Source organism: Camelus dromedarius, chromosome 12 (genome assembly GCF_036321535.1).
Source record: "Camelus dromedarius isolate mCamDro1 chromosome 12, mCamDro1.pat, whole genome shotgun sequence".
NCBI classification, from domain to species: Eukaryota; Metazoa; Chordata; class Mammalia; order Artiodactyla; family Camelidae; genus Camelus; species Camelus dromedarius.
The window spans coordinates 52,603,334-52,620,558 of record NC_087447.1 but is presented as its reverse complement, the minus strand read 5'-3'; the positions used below and the strand labels follow the sequence as shown (position 1 = coordinate 52,620,558).

The 17,225-nt window shown below is 48.2% G+C and overlaps 1 protein-coding gene across 1 annotated transcript in view; it reads left to right on the top strand.

Annotated features, from left to right (window-relative positions):
- Positions 1–17,225, top strand: part of TENM4 (teneurin transmembrane protein 4) — a 2,614,938-nt gene that overhangs the window by 2,109,961 nt on the left and 487,752 nt on the right. The window contains exon 12 of the mRNA XM_064492755.1: positions 12,329–12,430. Coding sequence (XP_064348825.1) covers positions 12,421–12,430 — 10 coding nt within the window. The 5' untranslated portion in view covers positions 12,329–12,420. The remainder of the gene's footprint in view (positions 1–12,328; positions 12,431–17,225) is intronic.

Below are 17,225 nucleotides of genomic sequence, written 5' to 3'. Positions count from 1 at the left end.
TTGGCATGAATGTAGGAAAGGATATGGGCATGTTTGGGAAATTGCAAGCAGGTCTGGTTTGGCCAGAGAAAAGGGAAGGGAAATGCAGAACTTGATGCTGGGGAGGTTGGTTGCGGACAGATTGTGAGGGCTTTGAGGGGTGCTGTGTGACTGTGCAAATGCTATGTAGTTGTAGAAGGCACGTCCACCATGGCTGCTTCTTGAGCTAGTGACCAGTGGCCCCAGCCAGGCTAGAGGCATGGTCTCCATAACCAAGAAAGAGTTAAAAACAGAAGGGACATTTCCTCCCGATGGCCCATAACCCCAGGATTATCATGAGAGAAACATCAGACAAATTCCAGTGGTGAGGCATCCCACAACATGCTTTTCCAGCACACCCCACACTGTCAAGGTCATCAAAAACAAGGAAAATCTGAGGAGCCGTCACAGCCAAGAGGAGCCTAAGGATGCTTGGTGACTGAATGGAATGTGGTGTCCTGCATGGGACCCCCAGACAGAAAGAGAAAAGCTGAGGAAATCCGAATAAACTATGGACTTTAGTTAATAATAATTTATCAATTTTGGTTTGTCAATTGTAACAAAAGAACCATACGATAAGATGCTAATTATGGGAGGAAATAGAGGCAGAATATAGGGGAACTCTCTGTGCTATCTTTGCCATTTTTCTGTAATCTAGAACTAGAATTAAAGCAGGAAAACACTTGTAACCCCCAAATTCCTTGGGTTTCCCTTCTCTAGAAGGACTGGTTCTTTTCTAACTCAGTTTCTCTCCCCACAGATGTTTTCAGCTTCAGCGAGGTGGACACAAGCACATATGTCTGCATGGGTGGACACGCGAGGTCAGAGTAGGTGGTGGGGTTGCTGAGGTCGGGACCACGTCTGTGCTCAAGTCTCAGCACTGGTTTCCTCTCCGGGACTGAGAGAGGTTTCCAGGGAGGTGAGGCATGTGGCAGTTCATTAACAGCCCTGCCGTTCCACACCTGGTGGTCCTTTCAGTGCCTGTGTGGGACGTTGGTCTGGGACACTTGGGTCAGTCAATAAAAGGCCACCTGTAACAAGGGCCTGAGCAGAAGCAGAAAGCAAATGCATCAGGGATCAGAGCCCCTGCTCTGACTGTGGGAAGCTGACCTCTTCTAGGAAAGCTAGGAAAACTCATCTGCCACCAAGGGGCTGGTCACACCGAGAGCTTGCAAGCCATTGTCCCTCCGTTTCTGATGGGCTCTATTCTCCCTTGTCTCTTTGTTGGTCCCAGCCTGCGTCTGTCTGTTTACATATACCTTACACACCTAAATTCTTCCTTAATAAACAAGGATGCTCTGTCTCTCAGCAGTCCCCAAAATGTCCTCCTATTTTATTCCTGTCTCTATCCTCTCTCAGTAAAGCTTGGCTTCTGCCACACCTCTGAGTTTGGATGGACCAGTGCTAACTCTTAACAGAGACAAGACCCAAACCAGCCACATCACATTAAGTCTCAAAAGTCTCACTGAATCTGCTAAGATACCTCTCTTGGTTTGTCTCAGCTTCATTAAACTCCTGGCTTCCCTACAGGAAATCAGGACACCCTAAACTGCCAAAGGATTCTGCAACTTCACAGCCAAGCTCCCTAGCATCTACTGCATCAATAATTGGCCTTTCCCATGTTAGTTTACCAACTGACAGAAGAAGTCACGTCAAGCTGGCTAACATTTGTTTGTTTGTTTGGAGGGGGTGGTGGGAGCAGAAACCTGACTACCCTTTCCTTGCAGGGCTGCCTTCCCAACCTTCCAGGTGCCTAACGGGTGCCTCATGGCTCACTTATTCCCTCTTGGGCTTGCTTGCAGTGATCATTTCTGCAGTGGCTCCCCATCCCAGCCCAAGTACTGAGAGTCTTCATGGATTCATTATCCCAGAGGCTGTAGAGTAGTGCTTCCACCTGCAGATTCTTTCTCAGCACCTCCATCCATCAGAGTCTAGGCAGGAAAACATAAACCATCATAGGTCTTTCAACAGAGGGAATTGAATTTAATATAGGGTATTGGCCACATGGTTAATGAAATGGCTAAGAAGCTACACAGTACATGTTGAGGCAGCCCAGAGATCAACAGCAGGGAACCACTATCACCCCCTCGACTGGAGGGACAATGAGAGAAGGTGATGTTTCTAGAGCCCAGAAGCTGGGCCAATCCAGCAGGAGCTAGAACCACTATGTAGGGTGCCTGTCAGGACCTGAAGCGACAGACATTACGTGGTCGCTGCCAACGATACTGTCTAAGACAAGCAAGAGAGCGAGAGAGACCTTGGTTTCTCTCTTCTTCTCACCTCCAGTCTTCTGCCAGGGTCCTCCATTCACAAACCCACCTGCCCAGAAGCCAGTAACCAAAGGATTCTGAGCACTGCCGTCCCTTTGAGATGGAGCAGAGTAGCAAGGGTGGGGAGAGGGCCTGAGAGCAAATGGACAAATGACTGGCACAGCATCCATTCAGTCCTCTCACCCCCTTAGTTGAAGGCTGAGTCGGCCTTCACCCCTTCCAGAAAACTCTTTTCTAATTTCTTTGATCAAGATAGCTGACAGCTTGATATAGGCATCATATTCTTATCCACTCTCCTGGGTTGAACAGGTGAGGAAAAATCAAGATCCTCCTTTGGGGTGGGGGTGGTGAGCTCTAGAATATCTGTAGTCATCAAGCCTTGCTCACGTGGATAACTGCTGCCCCTCGTCCTTTGGAAGAGAACAGTGTCTCCCTTCTTTTGTGGAATTGTCAAGGTAGAATGGTTCTGCTTATTCTTACAATGGTGGCAGCCCCAGAGGCTCAGCGAAGCTTGAACAATTATCTTCTATTCTGCAAGACCAAACCCATAAGCCAGACCCCACTATGCAGCTACATTCTGCCCGGGAGAGCCCATGAGCACTGGTTAGTCCAGAGGGCTGGTGTGTTGCTTCAGGGGACCTCCAGCTCTTGTCTGAGATGGTTAATCCTTCCCCGTCTGCCTTCCCTCTGACTGCCTCTCTCCTCTGCGAGTTGGGAGCCCTTGCTGCTGGTGTGGGAGCTCACACAGGAGGGAATGTGGATAGGAGAAGTCCAAGTGCAGAACAGAAAGAACAAAAACCCCCAAGTTTGTGCGGCCAAGAAAATAACATGAAACAAAGTGAGGGATTTGGAAAACTGGACTTGTTTTGTTTTTGGAACATTTCAAGGGGCCAAGCAGGCAGTTGTGTTTGGATTGGGAAGAAAGGCAAAACTGTGCAGAGGAAAATCCTTTCCAGATTTTATTCTGGCTGTTACTGGATTCAAGAAAACACCAAGAGGCTGAAACTGTGTGAGGGTATGAAGGTTGTAGCACCCAGACCAGAAGGAACCCTGTCCCCTCCTGGGACAGGTTGGGACAGCATTTGGGAGCCATGGGCTTACTTGTCCATCTGTCACCAACCTGGTCAGTTTAGCCCCACTTGGAGCCACCTACGTTGCTTTCCTTTTCTTAACATTAATGGTCTTGATAACAAATAAATATAAATCACAGTGCTGGTTAAGACTCTATTCAAAGTGACAGAAACCTCACAATCAACTTACTCAAAACAGAGGGACTTCCACTACTGCCTCTTGGAATCCAAGGAGCTGAACTTTGCAGCCAGAGAAAATGCAGAGCTGCCGTGGCACTGGGTTCGCAGTTTTAATTCTGGGCAGATTTGCTCTGTTTCTCTTTGCTGCTCTGGTCACTTCTCCTATACTGTGAGCTCCTTTCTCTCATTGCAGACCAGCCCTCCCTATTTTTTATGTATTAGTTTGCAGGGCTGCCATGACAAGGTACCACAAACCGTGAGGCTTCAACAACAGAAATTGCTTGTCTCACCATTCTCAGGGCTAAACGTCCAAGATCAAGGTGTCAGCAAGGCTGTGTTCCCTCTGCAGGGAAGGCTCTGCCCCAGGCCTATCTCTCTCAGCCTCTGGAAATTCCTTGGCGTGTGGTAGCATCACTCCAGTCTTCACGTGGCATTCTCCCCGTGTGTGCCTATGTCCCAGTTTCCCTTCTTCTGTGTACAGATTTCTCTCCTATCCAAGCCATACTGGGTTAGGGCCCACCCTAGTGACCTCATTTTAACTTGATGACTTCTGCAAAGAACCTGTCTCCAAATAAGGCCCCATTCTCAGGTATGCAGGATTAGGACTCCAGCAAATCTTTTCTGGGGGACACAGTTCAACCCGTAACACTCACATGGCCACTAATAACTCTCAACATTGTACATCTTACAATCACCACTACTAGAGACCATTCTTCTTCACTTCCTGTTTTCAAAAATCCCAGGGAAGAAGTCATATAATTGGTCCAGCTTCGATCAGGTTCTGCTCTCCCCCAGAGCTATGATTAATCTGCCTTTATTAAGGGGCCCAGCCCTGAACCAATCAATGATGGCCAGGGAGGCAGGGTCCCTGAAGAATATGACAATTCCATCTAAAAAATAATTCAAATGAACTTATTTACAAAACCAAAACCAACTCACAGACATAAAAAACAAATTTGTGGTTACCCAAGGAGAAAGGAACAGGGAGTTGGGATAAAGTGGGAGTATGGGATTAAAACATGAGTACTACCATCTATAAAACAGATAAACAACAAGGACTTACTGTACAGCACAGGGAACTATATTCAATATCTTGTATTAAGCTAAAATGGAAAAGAATTGAAAAAAAGAATATATATATATATATATATATATCTCCAAGTCATTTTGTTGTACACCTGAAACTAATACAGTATTGTAAATCAACTATACTTCAAAAAGAAAAAAAGATAATAATCCTCATAGGACCCATGAATCTGTCAGATCAGCTAGTTAATGCTGGATACACGTCACCCCCAAATTGTAATGGCTTATGACAACAAAGGGTCCATACTCTCCCATACTCCATGCCCACCATGGACAGTGGGAGTGGTGGCAGAGGGGAGGGGTTTCTGCTCACTGTTGTCTCCCAGAGACCAGGCTGTAAAACCATCCCCACTGTGCTGATCCTCGGGCAGGCGTGAAAGAGCCCTGGTGGGTCCTGCTTTGGCAATTAAACCTTCTACTTGCGAGTGGTACACGTCTGGTCACACCCACTGGCCTCGATTAGCATGGGGCCCCATCCGGGTGGGCCCCCCACCTGTGCCTGGAAGGCTGTGAGCCGGAAATGGTTGCCACACAGCACCGATGACTCTCACAGCCTACATGGTGGGAGCAGTGGGAAAAGTGGTTCCCAGAAGCAGGGAGGGAGGAGCTGCCCCAGAAGAAGATGGGGTGCCGCACAGGCAACTTGTTGAGGAGCACTTCAGGACCTCCCCAGCCAAGGAAGGGGCAGTGAGGAAGACAGTGAGGGTTAAAAACACGGGTTTGGCTGCAGTCTGGTGAGTCTGCGGTGAGAGCGGCCAGGCTGGACAGTGAAGAGAACTGCCTGTTCTAGGGAGGGGTTTGGATTTTGTCCCGAAGATAATGGGGCACCAACAAGGATTTCGAGCCAGGAACAGCAGGGTCAGACTTGCATTTGAGGAACAGCACTGTGCATATGATAATTTAAGGAAAGGGACTGAAGAGCCCTAGAGCTACACAGAGAACAGCTTATCCCCTGGATTTGGTGGTAGAAACAACTAGATTTGGTGACTCTTTGGCTTGGGAGTGCAGTTAGTTGTGATCCATGCAGCAGAGATGGCTTCATGAAAATGCTGGCATCTGCACTGGCCCCTGAGGGAAGAGGAGGAGCAGGTGGATGTCAAAGGAGGGAGGGGTTTTGCAGGATGACGATGAAGCTGAGCAAAAGCCTGGCAGTCTGGGAGCACCTAGGTGGCTGAGAACAAGAATTTTCATTGGTCCTGCACATTCAGATCTCAGAATTGTGGATGGTATGCTTGGAGGGCTTAAAGATGAACATCGGTGGAGTTAAAGCAAGTTTCAGAAAACTGAGACAACTTCCCAGGGATACCACAAACTTCATCAGGCTCCTCTGTAGCCCTTGTGGCTATTTGAGAACTGTTTACTCTCCAACCCATGCCTCCTTTCATGCCAAGTCGCACAGGCAAAGTTCTTGTGCATCCCCGGAAGCAGACTATCTTTCTCCGGTGAAAGCCAGTGTCATTTGTCTTACTCCCAGGCAGTTGAAGGCAGATGCACTCACCTGCTCCACCCAGATTTCTCCCTGACAGACACCCCTGCGATAGCATGGACCCTCAGTCCTTTGAAAGATACATCTACACATGGTGCAGATTTGGGCAGTTCTACCTGTGAAAGATTCATGAGCCATTACTTGCCATAGTTAACACTGAGAGGTGCTGGTGAGGACACAAAGAACCACAAGAGGGAATACTGACTGGAAACCTGGATACAGCCTGTGGGCCAGAAAATTTTAAAAGGTACCTGCCTTCCCCACACGAGAGACCCATCCTCACTACCCCAAGTCTGGGCTGGCTCGCTGGACCCATGGGGGACCAGTAAAAGAACTCTTTCAGGCCTTCATGAATGAAGATGCCCAGTTAAAATATCACAGGAAGATTACATAAAACCATCTGCTGCCTTTATTTCCCCTTGTGTGCATTAAAAATGCACAGCTGCTCTGCATGAAGCATTCCATTACCCAGCATGGCTCACGGGCTGGTCTTGGACGCTGGGGGCAGAGAGGCGGCGCGGGGGGAGGGGGAGGGGGAGTCCCACCTGGATCTGAGTGTCTGGAGCAGGACAGTCCAGATTTTTCCACCCTGTGGATGTGCTCCCTGGAGGTGGTGTTGCTCTGTGTATGTCGTTGACTCTCTTGGTGAGTTTGTGTGTGTGGCAGGGTGTGTGTGTATGTGTGCTGTGTTTTTCTTTTTAATCTGAAAATTGGTCTTTGGGTTCACAAGCAGCAGCTGCAGCTGCCATAATTAAAATGAAATAACCTGCTTCCTTCAGTCCTTAGGGAGAAAAGCTTTAAAAAAAATCCATATTCTAAATGGACTCAGGAATGTGGTGAATCTTCTCTCCCTGTTTATTTGAAGCAAGTTTTATGGCTTTGCTTTTCTCAGGAGCCAGAGGAGGAGAAGGGAATTAACTTTTGCTGAGCACATGTCCCGGCCTCAGGCACTACGCAGGGCCGTCCCAACTGCACAAGCCAGGCACATGCCGCCCTAGTATCCTGTTAGACCCCAGCTCTCTTAACCTGGTCCGAGTCTGTCCAGAGACCTGGGAGGGTTGGCATTATTAAGATGTTATTGAATATGTTGGCACATATAATTGGCTCAGATTAGAAACCAAAGCTCTTAGCAGAGTAACAAGGTGAAGGATTCCATGCTAATGATTTTATGCTAATGAGATGGTTTTCAGAGGATTGGATGTGCTCTTGAAGGTGTTGCTTAGAAGTCACTTCAAACCAGTCTGGGAAAATAAAATCCCAGAACTGCAGACTCTGTGGTTTGTGTGGATCTTACTAGAAGGGAACTAAGGGAGAAAGGGACATGTGTGTGCTGGGAGTCGAAGGTGCAGCAGCCGCCGTCTTCGAGGCAGTTCCAGTCTGGTGGAGGAGAAGGACACGCTGACAGATAATTCTAAGACTCTGGTAATAAGTGTTAGGTCAAGGGTGTGAACAACCTGCGGTTGTTCTTGCAGCATTTTTTTCTCCAAAAATCCATTTCTTCATATTTTTTTAACTTTTTTTTTATTGAGTTATAGTCATTCTACAATGTTGTGCCAAATTCCAGTGTAGAGCACAGTTTTTCAGTTATACGTGAACATGTATATATTCATTGTCACATTTTTTTCGCTGTGAGCTACCACAAGATCTTGTATATATTTCCCTGTGCTATACAGTATAATCTTGTTTATCTTTTCTACATTTTGAAATTCCAGTCTGTCCCTTCCCACCCCCCACCCCCTTGGCAGCCACACGTTTGTATCCTATGTCTATGAATCTGTTTCTGTTTTGTATTTATGTTTTGGGTTTTTTTAGATTCCACACATGAGTGATCTCATATGGTATTTTTCTTTCTCTTTCTGGCTTACTTCACTTAGAATGACATTCTCCAAGAACATCCGTGTTGCTGCAAATGGAGTTATGTTGTCGGTTTTTATGGCTGAATACTATTCCATTGTATAAATATACCACTTCTTCTTTATCCAGTCATCTGTTGATGGGCACAAAAATCCATTTCTTCAATTGATAACTCTGAGAGGAAGAGGGCCGTGTCCAGAGTGTCAGATGTAAAAACACGAGGAGAAATTATTATACATTCTTATGTGTATACCAGTCTCTCTAATCTCTTATTATCATTCCCACGTAGTAACGAGGACATTTAAGGAGCTGAGTGGTTTTCCCAGGGCTGCATAGCCACTGCCCTGCTGGGGTGTGACTTAGACCCACTCTATTTACTTCCAAAGTTACTGTTCTTGCCACTGTTCCAGGCTTCCTTGAAGAAAACCTGCACCCTTGGTTGTCAGGTGTGTAGCACAGCTATCACTGTGCCTTGTATTTAGAATGAGGAAATCTTTTTTCTCTTGGAAAAAACAAGCTTTTAGAAGCAGGCATCTTGATGGGAGTGATTCATGATCGTCCCCTCCAGGCTGCAGGTGTGCTGATCCAGTTGGAGTGCAGTGAGTCCTCCGGGCAGTCCTCTCAAACAGTAAAGTCAGCCCAGGGACCTGGGTTCCTCATGGACATTCATGACCCAACAGAGTCCTGGGTATCCAAAAGAGGTACCTCCAGGCTCCTGGGTCCACTGTTGCCATTAAGCTTAGCTGAGAAGGGAAAGACAGAAGTGAGCATTACCTGCAAGGGAGGAAGGTGGTCTCCTGCTACCTTTGAAATTCTCTGCAAGAGACTGTACTCCATATTGTTTGGGACCCAACTCAAAGTATTGTTTTATCTCCTTGATTTGTGGTCACTTTGGAGAAAGCTAACAGAAGCAAAGGCACTTGACAATTAATTCCACCTGGGCATCTCAAAAGGCAGCCCAGGAAACGATCATGCGTCCACCCACCCTAGGGCGGGCGGGAGGTATGCTGGGAGCAGAAGGTGTAGTGGGGGCTGTTGGGTGTACAGGTGTCTGCACAGGGTCTCAGCATGCTTTAAGGCTTGCCTGGAAAGGGAGAAAACAAGCTCCAGATCTTGTATCCACCGCTTCCTAGCTGGGGGATTAGAGGCAAGCAGCTGAAATTCCCTGAAGCCTCATTTTCTCATCTGCAAGTCTGGAAGAAATAGGCTTGCTTCCTACGGTTGTTTAGAAGGTTAACTGAGATCAAATATGTACCAGCATCGAACAGTCTGCCCAATGCCTGGCACACAATCAGCTTCCTCCCCTCCCAATTCATACTGTGCAAGCTTGCCAAGTTCATCTTCCTGCGGCATATCTCCAATTGTGTCACCTCTCTGCTCAGAAGCCCTGGGTGGCTCTCTATTACTCATCGAATAATGGTCACCTTCCCTGGCTTGACTTTCAGGGCCGTGCTCACTGGGACCCACGTCCCCTATCAGGCGGGATGGCTGCTGCTTCCTTCCGCACAGCCTGCGCTCCGCAAAGCTGAGCGACATGTTCATCCTTTGTCACGCTTCCCCCTCCTGTGCCTTTACCCTTTCCTGCGAGTCCCCTGCCCCATCCCTGCGCCACCTCACCTGACACTGGTGCTGGTGCAAGGCTGGGCTTGAACAGTATGCGGTCTAATAAGTGCTCCCCGACTTGTCACCCGGGGTGGTCTCTTCATGCCTCCCCGTTCTCGCAGTTTTCTCTGTACGTCTCTTATGAAACTGCTGGGCATTTCAGTCACTCGTGGCCATGTTGTCTTATTTCCTTGTTATCCTGTGAGTTTCCCAAGGACACGATTTGCTTCCATCAGTGCATCCTGTACAGCACCTAACGCTCAGTGTAGGGATGAATGAGTGAGTGAGCAAGAGAAGGATTAAACACCCTAATCCCTTCCTCACTGGATTTCCCTTCATAAAATGCTGGTATATAAATACTTCTAAAACCTGTGGTCAACCCATGAGTGCTTTTGCTTCACTGACAGTCAGGTAGAGGTACACCCAGCCCTTCCTATTTGGGCTCCACATCCATGGATTCAACCAGTCACAGATTAAATATACGTGGGGAAAAAAATTCCAGAAAGTTCCAAAAACCAAGACTTGAATTTGCCAGGCAGGCAACTATTTACATAGCATTTACATTGTATTTACAACTATTTACATATCATTTACATTGTATTAGGTATCATGTGATCTAGAGATGATTTAAAGTGTATGGGTGGGTGTGCATAGGTTATATACAAATACTCCCTCATTTTATATAAGGAACTTGAGCATCCACTGATTTTGGTATCCATGGGGGGAGAGGAGGGGCCTGGACTCAATCCTCCTGCATATACTGAGTGATGATTATGCTTTGAAAAAGAGGGAAGTCAGGGATACAAATTGAAAAAAATAAATAGAAGAAAAGGAGTTGAGGTTTTCCCTGAAACCTGGGCAGGTGAAGATGGAACAGAAGTAAAACTAGTTCTGCAGCTTCTTCAAGGGCAGGGAGGGGGCAGGGATCAGATAAGGCACTGATGAAGGTCCACAGCCCAAGCTTTGGCCTGGAGCTGTGGAGGCAGTGGAACTGCGTGACCTGGACAAAGGAGAAGGGTTTGAGAAAGACCCTGGGTTCATCCGAGTCGCTGGACGTGACCAGGACTGTGGCAGGACCCTTGGGGGCAACATCCACAGCTCTGAGTCCTAAAATCCACAAGGCGCTGGGCACGTGGTGAGAGACCCACACCCAAAGAAAGGGCCTCTTAGCGTGTCCATTGGTACAGCAAAACCATTTCCTGCTCCTCTCTGAGACTTTGGAGGGTAAACTTGTAATGAACAAGGCATAGTAAATAGAAATTAAGGGCACAATAACCAGTATTGCTCATCTGAGATCCATAAAACCATAGTCATATCCTTTCTAGTGTACTGCCTATGTTTTGTTTTAGCGAATAGAGAATGACTTATAAGGACGTTTGCAGGTTTACCTCCAAACTTTGTCCTGTTGATTCCATTTCAACCCATCAGGTCTTCTATCTGGGGGTGTTTGGGAGCCTGACCCACCCTCCGAAGGAGAGGATACTGTGCACTTGGGCAGAGCCTGGTGAATGTTCCTGCCTAATACAGTCACTCTTTGTTTAGAAAAACAGGCATTTACAATGCAGAAACAGGAAATGCTGATGAAGCTAGCAAAATTTCCCACTTAGGAGAATTTTGTTTTTGATGGAGATTACCAGTAATTTCTCACCTTATAATAAATACACAATGTTTTCTTAGTTAGGATCCTACGTATATTCGGGGTGTATTTGGCAAAAATTCTGGGAATTTCTCAAACTGACTTTTAACCTCAGATGCCTAAATGTATCCTTCATGCGTTGTCCTGATTTAGCCTAGTGTGCCTTTTATATAAAAAGGCGTTTTGTAGTGTTTTCAGTGAGTGAGGGTGGTGGTTGATGCAGGGAAAGTGTATAGACCTTGAGTCTGTGAGGACCTGGGTTCAAATCTCAGCTCCCCTTGTAGCAAGGACCGAAGGCAAATGGCTGGAAACCTTTGAGCCTCTCCCACACTCTTCTTTTGAGTGACAGGATTTCTTTTATTCATTTCACAACCTTTATTGTGTACAGATATCTCCTTGGGCACCAGAGATGCTGAGATGAACCAACATCATCATTGAATTGTAGGGGCAGAAAGGACCTCATGTGTGACCTAGTTCAGAGTTTCTCTCTTTCAGACAGAAGCTCAAGGAGGGGGAGTGATTTGCTAGAGGTTGCAGAGTGATAAGCAGGTGGCCCTTTTGTGTAAGGACCCTGCCCATGTGACTCCCAATACTCCCATCCAGTCAGTCACTGAGAAGATGGGTCCATTCTACAGGGCAGGACACTAAGGTTCAAAGAAGTGCGGTGACACATTTATTGGCCTGGCGAATCAGTGATAGGACTATTGCAGGGTCCGGTGCCCCATCACGTGCCCTGTCCCCTCACCTCCTCCCCACCCCCATCCCAGCACGCAGTCCATCCTTCTTCACAAAACACTCAGTGTCTATTCTGCCCCAAGCTGCCTTTGTCTGGGTTGTAAAGGGTGCTGATCTGCAGTCTCTGCCCTTGAGGGGTTTGGTCTGCTTGAGGAAGCATGTGAACAGCAGCTGTCAGGCAAGACCAGATTAGATGGGAGAAGAGAGAAAGATTGCAGAGAGAAAGTGCGTTTGTGTGGGATTCCCAGGGTGTTTGGGACCCACTCGCGTCTCTTCATGGCCGTGGGATCAGGCGTGCATTTGCACTGACTGCTGGGCAGAGAGACCTGTGAGAAACTTGAGGACATCTTGCCACCTCGCTTAATTGGGTCTATCTTCTCTTCTTCAACAGATAGGATCCAGTCCCGTCCTCCAGGATCCGATGGCCCTGGAGAGAGGGCTGCAGGGCCCACGGACAGTGCTGACTCTTCAGAACGTGCTGACATGGAGCCAGGTCAGTCCCCTTGTCTGCTCTGATTTTCTGCGTCATCAACTGCAAACCTGTGGTCTTGATGAGAAGTGCCTTCTTGGAATCTGCAAATAAGCATAACGTTTGGTTGAAGGCTTTCGCTACTAAGCTGCGTGGGAAGCAGAGGAGGTCAAGGCAGAATGGAGGTGGCCTTTTCAGGGAGCAGATGCAGTGGGAGGACTGGCGGCTGCTGGGAGCCAAGCCAGCAGCCAGCATGGCGGGAGGACATGGCAGGCAAGGGCCGGGCATCCGGCCAGGCTGTGATGGAGGAGCTGGCAGCTGGGAAGCACCATGCAGGTCCAGGACCACAGAGGCTGCAGTGGCCATCAGAGTCATTCTGGGGTGCACGAGACCAAGGACAGGGTCCAGAGTTTGGTAGTTACATTTAAAGCTGAGTTGGAGTGGGATGAGGGGCAGAGTTGAGAATGAGGTTGTAGGAGGCGAGTGGGCGGCTGCCCGGAGGACAGGTGGTCTGGGGTCCAGCTGTCCAGAATGGCTCTGGAGGCTTTGCTTCCTCTGTCTGTGCAATGACAAAAACAGAGCACACGTGGGTCAGGTAGGAAAAGCAGAAGGATGTTTCAAGCTAGAGAAGGAATATAGCCGAGAGAAAGGTAGGCACACAGATGGAGTCTGCGTCATGAAGAAAGCCCAGACCCAGGGACTGAGCCTTTTATCCAAAACCTACTGTGAAGCCAGCACTTTTTCTTATATTCTGGGCAGTCTTGTGGGGCAGAAGTCTGAGTCTTTCTGGGCTCAGTTACGTTGTAGTGATAAACGAACTCCAGAATCTCAGTGACTTAACACAGCCAGGGGTTATTTCTAACTGAGGTCGGTGGAGGACTCTGCCCCACCTAGTGACTCAGGGCCCAGGCTGATGGACAGTCTGCCATATTTTAGGTGTAGCTTAAATGCTTTGGCCCAGAAGTGACACACAGACCCCGGGCCAGGACTAGTCACAGGGTCCTGCCTGATTTCTAAGGCTCTGGGCAGTGTGGATATTTGATGGGCAAGCACTGCTTCTGCCACAGTAGATATTATGATTTGCATTTGACAGGTAAGAAAACTGAGCCTCAGAGAAATGAATTGTCTTGTCTGAGGTCTCCCAGCTTAAGGGCACCGGAGTCTAGGTCATCCAGAACCTCTGATCCAGGCATTTATGTAGCAACTCAGCAAAGACATATGGAATATTAGCAAGAGGTCCAGCACCACGCTCGGCTCTGGGGATAGATCAGGGAACCAAAACAAAAACAAAGGTAGCCTGTGCTCTCAGGCTGAAGAATGTGATAACTACAAACTGGGATAAATGCTTGGCAGTAGAGACCTGATGGTTCTCTGAGGACACCTGTTAAGACTTTTTGCCTTTCACAGAAAGGGACAGGTAAAACGGGGTCCCACTTATTGAGGCATTGTGCCAAGTACTTCATTTATGCATCTCATTGAACTGCCAACAACCCCATGGGCCAGTTCTTACAATTCCTCTCCCACTGAATCCCTCCTCCTTCACTCACTCTGCCTGCCCAGCAAGGCCCGGCCCCAGCAGCACATCACACAGGCATGGTGCATCCATCCCCGTGAGCCCTGGGGTTTCCAGGGCAAGCACAGACGTCTATCTTTAAGCCCCCAGTGCCTGAGCCGAGTGACAAGAACACCATCTGGAATTGCAGCCCCTGCCTGTCCCCTCCCCTGAAGTCAGGAGGTAGGAGCCCTTGTTGCCGAGCCAGTCTCCTCCAGCTTAACGCCTGCCTCGGAGATCAGGAAGACAAGGCAAATGGGACACTAATGAAATTCAGAGCGAAAACTAAATTGGGAGGTGTTGCAAATACCATGGAGGAGGGAGTTGTGATTTAAAAGGATCGCGCTTTCTCCAGGGTAGGAGGGGGAATGGGGGCGTGGAGAGAGCACTGGGCTGGAGGTCGTGTCCCACAGGCCTGCCTCTGACACCTCTGTGTGGGGTGGCCCATACATCACTTCAGCTCAGGGGCCTTTCCTTTGATTGACTTGTTTGTTCATTCATGCCTTCCCGCCACCTTGCCAAAAAACATTTGAGTGGGCTAGCTCAATTATGATTGATTAATTAGTTAAGACCAACAGCATTTAATACAAAATTAAGGTAGAAAGTAATGAAGGGAAAAAGCAAAAGGAGAAGAGAAGATTATCAAAGCCACCCAGAAAAGGCATTCTGGGGAAAGGGGATTGCAAACCGCGGTACTGAGGGTGGCACAGGCTCTTGTGACAAGCACGTGGGGCTGTGGATGCTGAAGACCTTTAGGGATGGGAGAGCTCTGGTCCAGATGCAGTAATGACAACAGCCAGTGTCTTAGAGCATTGTCCGTTTCTTCAGTTATAGGCATTGACTGGCTGCTGTGTGCCAGGGACTCTCCATAGCATGCTTTTTCTCTCTATCTCATTGAGTGCTCAGAGGACCCTGCAAAGTGGTTTTTTCAAGCTCATTTTAGAGATAAGATGATTGAGGTTCAGAGACACAGAGTCATCTCTTCAGCCAGGGGTGCCGGGACCACTGGAGATTCACATACAAAGCATGAAGTTAGACCCCTTCCTCACAGCATATACAAATACCAGCTCAGGGTGAATCATCTGCCCAGCCCTGGTGGGTGCCCCTGGGGTAGGCATTGCAGCAGAACCATGTTGGGAGGTGGAGGCCTCCTGGTAGGAGGCTTGGGATGCCAGGCAGAGGAGCTGGGATGTTCTGTTATTCTTGTTTAAGAAAAGAGAAGTCACTGAACGTTTTGGCACAAGCATTGACTTGATGGTATACGGATTGATATGTGCGGAGGACTGTAGTCACCAGCAGGCAGATAGAAGTCATCCAGTACTCATTCAAATTCACTAGCAAATAAAGTCATGTCAGTGATCTACAAGAGAAGGGGAAGGGAGGAAAAGAAGGAGGAAGGAAGCTAACAGCTAACTGAGTGCTCACTGGGTGCCAGGCATTCACCATGTTTTCCAATCATCACAGCCGTCAGGTGGTACTTTCCCCTTTTACAGATGAATAAACTGAGGCATCCGTCACCCCCTGCCCCAGGATACCTACTAGTAAATGGCAGAGCTGGGACTCAGACACAAGTCATTCTGCTTCTAAAGCCCACGATTGTTTTTCCCACTCCTCCACCCGGGCTTGGCCGCATTTGTTTGATCTAGAATGTTTACTGCTATGTAGTGCCTTTTTAAAATGCGTTTCTATCACGTCTTTCAAATACACTTTCTAGCTCTTGGAGTGTGAACTGGAACACCAGTTATGCTTCTTGGTTCCACCCGTTTGGAGTCTACCATGGTGGCTCCCCTGCACACAGCAGACGGGCAATAATCCCCACTTCTATATTGCTTATTTTTCATAGAAGACATGGCCACAGTTGAGATAGTAACTGTCAGCTAGAGTTATGAGTGACTCAGAGACTGCTGAGTAGTCAGGCCATGCGGGAACCATCCATTCTGGTTGGCATGGGGACCGGGGAGGTCAGAGGGCTTGGGACAGATCCATTATTTTGCTCAGGGTCAGATTAGAGAAATAATCCTGATTGGAACACCCTGGTTCTTGTGTAAGGCACATAAAAGCTTATGAGGCTAAAAATGTGTTGTCACACATGGAGCCCTTTATGGCGTTGAAGCAAAGATCTACGAACAGTGACTGAAGTCTTACTGTGGGTTAGTTCCTGTGCTGGGCACATGTTTTATTCTCATTATGGAAACCTATGTGTTTTTGGCGCTGCAGGTTAGAGATATCCCCATTTTCTAGCAATTAAACTGAGACACAGAGGAGAATCCTGCTCAGGGAGCATATGTCCTAGTGCCTGGTGGAGCTGGGGTTTGAAGCCAGGTCTGTTTGACTCATCCTTTGGGAATGCCGCACTGTCCCCCAGCTGGGGAGAAAATGCTGGCTCTGGTCCCGGAGGGGCACCCTGCTTCCCCTTGTGAGGTTCAGCCATCCAAGCAGTGCCTCTGTGCCATCGACACCCTGGTGCTGGTTTCAGGCTCTTTCTGTCCAGACCATCTGTCTATCCTCTGAGGTTCCTTTTCCCTCCTCGAGTTTGCACCTTCGTCTTCATTCCAAGTACCTGGAACGCCCACCACCCTACTGTGCCACCATCCTCTTTCAGGATCCAATATCTGCTTAATCAACACTCCTGGACCAAGCGAACATAGAAATGGTCTTAGGAGGAGAAGGAAGGATCAGGTGACCTAAGATCAAGTCCAAAAGTTGTCGCAGATGGAGCTGGAAACCCAAATCCTATTTGTTCAAAAGAAAAATCCTTGGGAGGGAAGCATTTCTAGACAGCCTCCTCTGCTGCTCTGGGATGTGATAAGCGGCCAGCCATGGAAGCCAAGGGTGGACTTCTGCCCTTCCCCGAGGCCTGCCGAGATCAGGGTTCGTGGAATGATGCAGCCACTGCTGCGGATGTCACTGCCCTTCTGCAACCCCTTTAATGTAATCCCTATTTACCTGTCCCCCATCCTCAGAGTGGTGCTGCTAACGGTCCTGGGTATGCAGAATGATCACAGAGCCATTTATGAGGTTTATTTCCAAACGGGAAGGGCAGTGTCTTTACCCTTGGTGGATTCAATAACAGATCCTCATAAAGGTAGGGCTTGCTTCCTGTTACTAACCACATCTTTAGCTGCACATGTCAGGGGCCAGTTTAGCCAAAGCAGCGGAGGTCCTGGCCTGAAGGCCCTTTTCCTAGGATGCAGGAATCACTATATTGCCTTGACTTACCAGCTATGAAATGGATGCTTTTAGACATCTTCCCCACCCCCCTACTGC